At 37.5% G+C, this 9,946-nt stretch overlaps 1 protein-coding gene across 6 annotated transcripts in view; it reads left to right on the plus strand.

The window, feature by feature from the left end:
* The window catches only part of CCDC91 (coiled-coil domain containing 91), a 398,212-nt gene extending 390,171 nt beyond the window's left edge, over nucleotides 1–8,041 (plus strand). For all 6 annotated transcript variants that reach the window (XR_011464286.1, XM_070371255.1, XM_070371253.1 and 3 more), the window contains one exon: nucleotides 6,935–8,041. Coding sequence is in view for 5 of the 6 variants with exons in the window: in XM_070371253.1 (XP_070227354.1) it covers nucleotides 6,935–7,045 (111 nt within the window). In the remaining variant the exon portion in view is untranslated. The remainder of the gene's footprint in view (nucleotides 1–6,934) is intronic.
* The last annotated feature ends 1,905 nt before the right edge of the window (nucleotides 8,042–9,946 follow it).

Below are 9,946 nucleotides of genomic sequence, written 5' to 3' on the forward strand. Positions count from 1 at the left end.
CACAATAAATGGTGTTAAATTCTGAAAGAGATGGGAATACCAGACCACCTGACCTGCCTCTTGAGAAACCTGTATGCAGGTCAGGAAGCAACAGTTAGAACTGGACATGGAACAATAGACTGGTTCCAAATAGGAAAAGGAGTACATCAAGGCTGTATATCGTCACCCTGCTTATTTAACTTAGATGCAGAGTATATCATGAGAAACGCTGGGCTGAGGAAGCACAAGCTGGAATCAAGATTGCCGGGAGAAATATCAATAACCTTAGATATGCAGTTGCTATGCTATGCTATGCTAAGTCACTTCAGTCGTGTCCAACTCTGTGGGACCCCATAGATGGCAGCCCACCAGGCTCCCCCATCCCTGGGATTCTCCAGGCAAGAATACTGGAGTGGGTTGCCATTTCCTTGTCCAGTGCATGAAAGTGAAAAGTGAAAGTGAAGTCGCTCTGTTGTGCCTGACTCTTAGCGACCCCATGGACTGCAGCCTACCAGGCTCCTCCATCCATGGGATTTTCCAGGCAAGAGTACTGGAGTGGGGTGCTATTGCCTTCTCTGATATGCAGATGACACCACCCTTATGGCAGAAAGTAAGGAAGAACTAAAGAGCCTCTTGATGAAAATGAAAGAGGAGAGTCAAAAAGTTGGCTTAAAGCTCAACATTCAGAAAACTAAGAACATGACATCTGGTCCCATCACTTCATGACCAATAAATGGAGAAACAGTGGAAACAGTGTCAGACTTTACACTTTTGGGCTCCAAAATCACTCCAGATGGTGATTGTAGGCATGAAATTAAAAGATGCTTACTTCTTGGAAGGAAAGGTATGACAACATAGACAGCATATTAAAAAGCAGAGACATTTCTTTGTCAACAAAGGTCTGACTAGTCAAGGCTATGGTTTTTCCATTAGTCATGTATGGATGTGAGAGTTGGACTATAAAGAAGGCTGAGCGCTGAAGAATTGATGCTTTTGAACTGTGGTGTTGGAGAAGACTCTTGAGAGTCCCTTGGACAGCAAGGAGATCCAACCAGTCCATTCTAAAGGAGATCAGTCCTGGGTGTTCATTGGAAGGACTGATGCTGAAGCTGAAACTCCAATACTTTGGCCACCTGATGCGAAGAGATAACTCATTTGAAAAGACTGTGATGCTAGGAAAGATTGAGGGTGTGAGGAAAAGGGGACAACAGAGGATAAGATGGTTGGATGGCATCACCAACTCTTTGGACACGGGTTTGGGTAGACTCTGGGAGTTGGTGATGGACAGGGAGGCCTGGCGTGCTGTGGTTCATGGGGTCACAGAGTCAGACACAACTGAGCGACTGAACTGAACTGAACTGAAGTAATTTATATTCTTCTAAAGTATTAGATGGTATGGTTGGTTGAATGGTAGGTATATGTGATATGCTGAAATTTATTTACACAGTTGTAGTATTTAAAAGCATATTTCCATGGGCTTCCCCAATGGTAAGGAAAGTGAAAGTCTTAGTTTCAGTCATGTCTGACCTTGTGAACCTATGGACTGTAGCCCACCAGGCTCTTCTGTCCATGAAATTTTCAAGGCAAGAATACAGAGTGGGTTGCCATTCCTTTCTGCAGGGGATCTTCCTGACCCAGGAATTGAACCCAGGTCTCATGCATGGCAGGCAGATTCTTTACCATCTGTGCAACCAAGAAGTCCATGAGTGGTAAAGACTCTGCCTGCAATGCAGGAGATATGGGAGACTTGTGTTCAATCCTTGGGTCAGGAAAATACCCTGGAGGAGGGCATGGGAACACACTCCGGTATTCTTGCCTGGAGAATCCCATGGACAGAGGAGCCTTTAGGGCTATAACAGTTCATGGGGTCACAAAGAGTCTCACCATACTTAAGTGACATATTTACATAGGAATAGGGTGAACTGTCTGTGGAAGCAGAATAGGGAGGCTGAAGAAAGATTCAGGCATATATGGAAACCTGATTTACGATAGAAGTAGCATTGCAGATGACATGTTTTTTGGCTCAAGCAATTTCTATAAGATATTGTAGCATACAGAGGTCTGTGTGATAGGTGTTCACTACAGCATTTTGCTAGTATAAAAGCGAAAGATTAGGAACAATCCAAATGTCTGTCGATAGTATAATTTTTAAGTAAGTAATAAAATAATTCATTATATTAAATTATAAATAGAAAATAGAAAATTATACAGTGGTTTAGACAAAACAGGGAAAAACCAGTGCTTTTGTACACTACATCTGGGACTAATAGGTGGCTCAGATGGTAAAGAATCTGCCTGCACTGCGGGAGACCTGGGTTCAATCCCTGGGTTAGGAACATTCCCTGGAGAAGGGAATGGCTACCAACTCCAGTATTCTGGTCCCAAAGAGTCAGACACAACTGAGGAACTTTCACTGTCACTTGCTCTGGAAAGCAATTTGGTAATAACTATCACAATTTAAAATATGCAGATCCTATCAAACAACCTGATTAAAAATGGGTGGAAGAACTGAATAAACTTTTTTTTCAAAGGAAATGCAGACAGCAGACAAACACAGGAAAAGATGATCAACATCACTAATCATCTGGGAAATGCAAATCAAAACCATGATGAGATACCACCTCACACCTGCCAGAATGACTATCATTGAAAAGAATAGAAATTACAAATATTGGTGAGGATGTGGAGAAAACTGAACTCTCATATGCTGTTGGTGGGAATGTAAATTGGTGCAGCCACTGGTGAAAACAATATGGAGATTTCTCAAAAAACTAAAAATGGAACCACCATATCACCCAGCAATTCCACTCCTGGGTATATAGTTAAAAACAAAAATACTAATTTGAAAAGATACATGTACCCAAATGTTCATTCCAGCATTATTTATAGTAGCCAAGGTACAGAAGCAACCTCAATGTCCATCAACAGATGAATAGTAAAGACGATGTATATATAGACACACACAATGGAATATTGCTCAGCAATAAAAAAAGAATGAAATTTTGCCATCTGCGGCAGCATGGATGGACTTGGCATATTAAGTGAAGTAAGCCAGAAAGAGAAAGACAAATACTATATGGTATTTGTGAAATCTATTTCACTATATGTGAAATCTAAAAAGTACAATAAACTTGTGAATAAAACAAAAAAGATGCAGACTCACATATATAACACACTACTGGTTACCTCTGGGGAGAGGGAAGGGAAAAGAGGCAACATAGGGGTAGAAGGAAAAAACGGGGTTATTATGAGATTATATGAAATCATCCTTGTAAAACTTTTGAAAATTACAAAGCATTACAGAATTTAAAGAATCTTCCATTCAGTAAAAAATAAATAATTTTTTAAAAGGACAGGATATGAATGGATGAACAGAGGTGACTGGCTAGGTGTCTAATCAGAACACTGGCATTCCCTATGAAGAATCCTGCTGGCTACTCTGGATTGTGGAACAATGAAAACAGCAACTGCACTGACAGTAGGAAAAAAATGAATTATAAGTACTTTGGCATCTAAGAGAGAAGTGTGTGTCGGATCACCATTGGCTGTAATATTTTTGGTCAGTTACCTAGAAGTATCAGCAACATGTGAACTGTGAAATTCTAGATGTTCAAGCTGGTTTTAGAAAAGGCAGAGGAACCAGAGGTCAAATTGCCAACATCCTCTGGATCATTGAAAAAGCAAGAGAGTTCCAGAAAAACATCTATTTCTGCTTTATTGACTATGCCAAAGCATTTGACTGTGCGGATCACAATAAACTGTGGAAAATTCTGAAAGAGATGGGAATACCAGACCACCTGACCTGCCTCTTGAGAAACCTGTATGCAGGTCAGGAAGCAACAGTTAGAACTGGACATGGAACAACAGACTGGTTCCAAATAGGAAAAGGAGTACGTCAAGGCTGTGTATTGTCACCCTGCTTATTTAACTTAGATGCAGAGTACATCATGAGAAACCACTGGGCTGGAAGAAGCACAAGCTGGAATCAAGATTGCCGGGAGAAATATCAATAACCTCAGATATGCAGATGACACCACCCTTATGGTAGAAAGTGCAGAGAAATTAAAGAGCCTCTTGATGAAAGTGAAAGAGGAGAGTGAAAAAGTTGGCTTAAATCTCAACATTCCGAAAACTAAGATCATGGCATCCAGTCCCATCACTTCATTGGAAATAGATGAGGAAACAGTGGAAACAGTGGCTGACTTTATTTTTCTGGGCTCCAAAATCACTGCAGATGGTGATTGCAGCCATGAAATTAAAAGACGCTTGCTCCTTGGAAGGAAAGTTATGACCAACCTAGACAGCATATTCAAAAGCAGAGACATTACTTTGTCAACAAAGGTCCGTCTAGTCAAGGCTACGGTTTTTCCAGTAGTCATGTATGGATGTGAGAGTTGGACTGTAAAGAAAGCTGAGCGCTGAAGAATTGATGCTTTTGAACTGTGGTGTTGGAGAAGACTCTTGAGAGTCCCTTGGACGGCAAGGAGATCCAACAAGTCCATCCTAAAGGAGATCAGTCCTGGGTATTCATGGAGGTACTGATGTTGAAGCTGAAACTCCAATACTTTGGCCACCTCATGTGGAGAGCTGACTCATTTGAAAAGACCCTGACGCTGGGAAAGAATGAGGGCAGGAGGAGAAGGGGATGACAGAGGATGAGATGGCTGGATGGCATCACTGACTCAATGGACATGGGTTTGGGTGGACTCTGGGAGTTGGTGATGGACAGGGAGGCCTGCGTACTGCGGTTCATGAGGTCGCAAAGAGTCGGACACGACTGAGCGACTGAACTGAACTGATCAGAAGTATTACACTTTTCTCTATTAATGAGATTTTTTTGTTAATTGTGTTTATTTTTCACACATTTACTGACTCCCTTGTATATTGTATCTCTTGTTTTTTTTGTCTTGCTCCTCTCATAGCCTGTTCTTCACACAGTGCCCATGTGAACATACTAACATGTTCAACCACAATTATATGATATTATATCGTATATCATCACATTATTTTGCATCTAAAAATAAACTATCCAAATCTTACAATGTAGAAAATCCATATATTAGAATCCCTTTATAAACCTTTGAACATCTGAAGGGAATGCACCCAGGTTGAAATTTCTTTTTTGCTGCAAAATAAGGCAAAATTGAAATAAACTTACATGTCTATCAGTGGGAGAGTTGCTAAATAAATCATGAAATACAGTCAAGCAATTTCTTTAAAAAAAAGATAGGAAAAATTTCCAGTAATGGCAGTGGAACAAAGTGATTATGTAAACCCTCCTATGGTTAACATTTACAGCCTCTGGACCAAATATTTTTTAAAACCCATCTTCAAGTGCTTGGAAACATCCAAAGTAGGTAGAAACCACTAGGAATATACAAGACCTGGGGTTGGTATACCCTTCTCTGCTATTTGAATTTAGACCAAGTGCAAAATAATTTTTAAAACTTCCAGTACAATATTGTAAAGTTAAAAAAACTTCAAATAGTTAACTTTCAGTATGCTTTATGTGTATTAAAATGAAACTTTAAAAATTTCAAATGTCTACTACATAGCTTTTTAGATTATTAGGCATGTTTTTACTTTTAGAATTAAAAGTATACCTATCATTTCCTAGTAGATTGTTTTGCTCTATTTGGGTTAAGTATGTAATGATTCATTCAATCTCAGAAAATATTTATGGGTTGTCTAACGTGTGACCAAACCTTCTTCTAATGCTGAGGTACAATAGTCATCAAGACAGAGAAGCTCTCTGCTCACTTGGGGTTTACCTTGTAAAGAACTGTCTTATTTAATAGAAACTTGTAAGCATAAAGTATATATTTACCTAAAGTTATCATTTGAGAGAAGAACGAAAAAAAAAAATGAGGAAAAGGATAAGCAAGAATCCTGTTTCTGTATATACATTAAAATCCCTAATATTAGAGGGAGTCTTAGTAGTTTTCAATCTTTTTACATGAGGATTTTGATAAATATACTGTATTCTTTTTGATTAATTTTTAGGATATATCAACATTTTAATCTTCCATTTTTTTCAGTCATTTTAAAAATTAGTGGATTATAGATGTGTAATTTACTAGAGAATTTTTGTTTGGATTTGTCCTTTATGTTGAGGGAGCTTGTGGAGGAATATGTCAACTTTTACATAAATATGACAGGTGTGTATTGTGAAATGGAATTTATTTGGCTTTCTTTTGCGTTCATCCATTCTTCTATAACCTGTAGGTAATATGTTGGTTATTTTTATACCATGAACAATTTTTTAAGGCAGGAGAATTAGAAACTTTTTCTGATGTAGTTAATAATCCTTAACATCATGAAAGTTTTTATATGATTTTTATTACTAAACCTCTATGATTTTGTTCATTGCATTTATTATTAATACACTAAAATTATCCTAATAAAAAAATCTCTGACTCAGCAGATAGACCAAGTCAAATTTAAGTTTCAACAGTATCAAATATTCCTTAAAATACCCCTTTCCCAGGAACGTTCTCTTAATTTTAGGATATTGTGTATGTCCTCACTTATTTCTTGTCCCAGGTAAACTTAGGCCTGGTGTAATTATGCTGTTTTTCCCTACTATGTTTTTCTGTTGTTTTTTGCATCTGTTATGTTTTATGATATTTGTGGATGTCTTGTCTGTATATTCATTAAGAAATGATATTTTAAATACTATTTTATATTTTCTGAAATCACTCTGATCAAGTTTACGGTATTTTCCAGTAGCTGAATATCAACATCAATTATAAAATTGTAACAATTGTCATTTCATCTTAGATGATAGACCAAAAATAGTGACTGCACTATATCTGAGTTTAAAGCACTGTTTGATTTTCTGAATCAGCATCTGAAAAGTTTTGTCTAGTGGGCTTCAGTGGCATACTATTCTTTATCCCTCAACTAAGTATATTCTTTTTTCTTTCTCTCTCTTTCTTTAAAAAAATATCAACAGCTTGACCAAGTCATCCGCCAAAGAAGCCTGTCCAGTTTGGAACTGTTCCTTTCCTGTGCTCAGAAACAGTTAAGTGCTTTAATAGCTACAGAACCAGTTGACATTGAATAAAGAAAACGTGACAAGCTAACCCACACTGGCAATGGATAAATCATTAGACCTCTAAAATACATGCTCTGAATTATAAAGATGTTTTTGTTTTCTTTCCAAACCTTGGAAAATTGGTTTCCACTTCAAGGATAAACTAAAACAATATTTAGAAGAACAAGAGATCTAATTTATTTTCTCCTTTATGTTTAATGTTATTTTATTAGTAGCAATAGTAGCAGCAGCATACAGTATGATGTGCCCTCAAAACCATTGAAAATTACCAAATTTAATTAAATAAACTTTACAGCTTCTGGCGGCCGGTCACACTGTATTTGGCAAGAATAGTAAATATCTTTACTTAGCATTTCACAGTGACTCCAGATGAGATTCTAGAATGTCATCATACATTTATTTGATTTTGAGGATATAAATAGCATGGTTTTCAACGTCACCTTTTTATCTGTGTAACTTCACTATAAAGCATGGATATGCCAGAGAATCATTCTGATGTTACCAACCTCTTCTATAGTGGGATCCACATATTGTCATTGGTAGCAATGAAAAACACTGAAGATTATTAAATTAATTCAACTTTGATCTTATGTACCACCTAAAAGAATATATATGTATAATATGCTTATCTCCTATTTCTGTTCTTCACAGTCACTATGAATCAATAAAATCTTTTTTCTTAAAAATCACACCATGAACTTAATCTCTAGAAAGAGAATATAACTCAGGGAATGTATATTCCCTCTTATATATAAATATAATGGAATCAGGTTCAAATATGAGATGTGAAATCGTTTCCCAGTACTTCAGGATGTACTTAATTCATGAGCAGTGTGCTTCAGTGCAAAATCATGAGGTTTTTGTTTTTTCTTTTGACATCAAAACTAAAATATCATTGAAAATGTTTGCAAACATTTTTGTTTTGTTTCCTGAAATGCTCCTACTTTCATTGGCTTTGTACTTTTCTGGGATTTCTTGGTGTAATAAAGAGAGCTTCAAATATTATTTGGTTATTGTTGTTTTTAATACTTTAAAGTTTTTTTTTTAATTTTTTTTCTAAGTCTAACTTCTACATCTATGGATGATGATGTTTTTACCTTATACCTACACACCAAGAATCTTTAACAAGGGCTTATTTTACCAAGGGCTTCCCTGGTGGCTCAATAATATTTACCAAGGGCTTCTCTTGGCTCAGATGGTAAAAATCCACCTACAATGTGGGAGACCTGGGTTTCATCCCTGGGTTGGGAAGATCCCCTGGAGGAGGGCATGGCAACCCAACCCAGTATTCTTGCCTGGAGAATCCCAGTAGACAGAGGAGCCTGGAGGACTGCAGTACATGGGGATGCCAATGGTCGGACAGTACTGAGTGACTTTTACTTCACTTCAAGAATCTTTAAATTGTTCATGACTATTTAGTTGTTTTATCTTACAAATTTAAATAAGAAATTAAGGCAAGCAGGCCACTGATTTGAAATGAAGCACAGTTAAAAAGGGGAGAAAGGGCTTTTAATCTAAAAACAAGTCAATAAAACAATGTTATGGTCATGTTTAAAATCAGTTTACTCTGTCATCAAATTTAAAAGGATAGGATATTTTATGAGTTACTCAGATACGAGTTCAATGAAAATGAAGCATAGAAGGTCGTTGAAACTAAGATCCAGAGATAGAGGGTGTAGCAAGAGAATATAATCATCTCCACCTCTCTTTCTATCCCAACCAGCACAGAATGATTTTTTTGTTCTTCCATTTGGAGTTCTAGTTTTGCTCTTGATGTAGACTAATTATTGTCTGAAGTAATTTGGAACAAATTGATACTGATCAGTCTCTGAATATTTTCAGAACACGCACCATGCACAATAATAAATTCTTAGATTGCTGCAATATTTTTATCCCATGAAGTTGTCCTTAAAGATAACTGAGAATAATCATCTGGACATAGTTCTATTTAATACATTTATCCTTCCAAACTGAATTAGCTAATAATCTGTTTCAGTGATATTCAGTTACAGGTTTCCACATTTAGAACTGTATTCTCTTTTTGTTCTGGTTATCAGAAGGACATAAACCATGTCAGGTAGCATTCACTAAGAGAATTAGACTTAAACATTTAAATCTAATGCTTACAGTTTAATTTCTCACAATTTAAGCATTGTGCTGTTGTTAGGGGAAGCACACTGACTGAAACCGCCCACCCTGGCCAGGCACCAGAGTAACCATTTGCATGAGTTGTTTTGACAGGAGGTCCTGGTAAGGAACATGGAACTAATAAACCATCAACCAGAAGAGCTTGGGAAAGGTCAAAAGGAGACACCACATGTCAGACCACCTCCCAGAATCCTTCTCCCTGGCATCCATGTAGACTGAACAAGGCATGCACCACCAGGGAGGACTCTGAGTCAGAATGACTGGCTGAAGACAACCCAGAAACTAATCCCATCACCACAAAGCACAAGACTGCTATGTGGCGGAGCAGTTCTCCTACGTTCCCTTACCCTACTGCTCTCCGCCCGGGCCCCCAGTAAAATTGGGGATTTTATTCCCAACGAAATCTCTTGCTTTTATATATGTCAGCACATATATCTCCCCAGACAATTCATTTCTGAGTGTTAGACAAGAGCCCAGTTTCAGGCCCTTAAAGGGGGTCCCCCTCCCTGCAACACTGTGACCAAAGATAAGAGATTCTCCCTGATACGTGAGCTGAAAGTCTCAAAGTAGTCAAATGTTTTGTATCTAAAACTCTCCCCTCCTATTATATAATTTCCTAACCACTTTTTATAGCATTTCCTACCTTTATGTCTAGGTGAATAAAGCACCATCTTGAAAGACTATGGGTAAGAGAGTAATTAGATTTTTTGAGTGACATAGCACTGTCAAATTGTGACTCCATTTTTAGTAACATGCTTGAGG

Source organism: Bos mutus, chromosome 5, assembly GCF_027580195.1.
Source record: "Bos mutus isolate GX-2022 chromosome 5, NWIPB_WYAK_1.1, whole genome shotgun sequence".
Lineage (NCBI taxonomy): Eukaryota > Metazoa > Chordata > Mammalia > Artiodactyla > Bovidae > Bos > Bos mutus.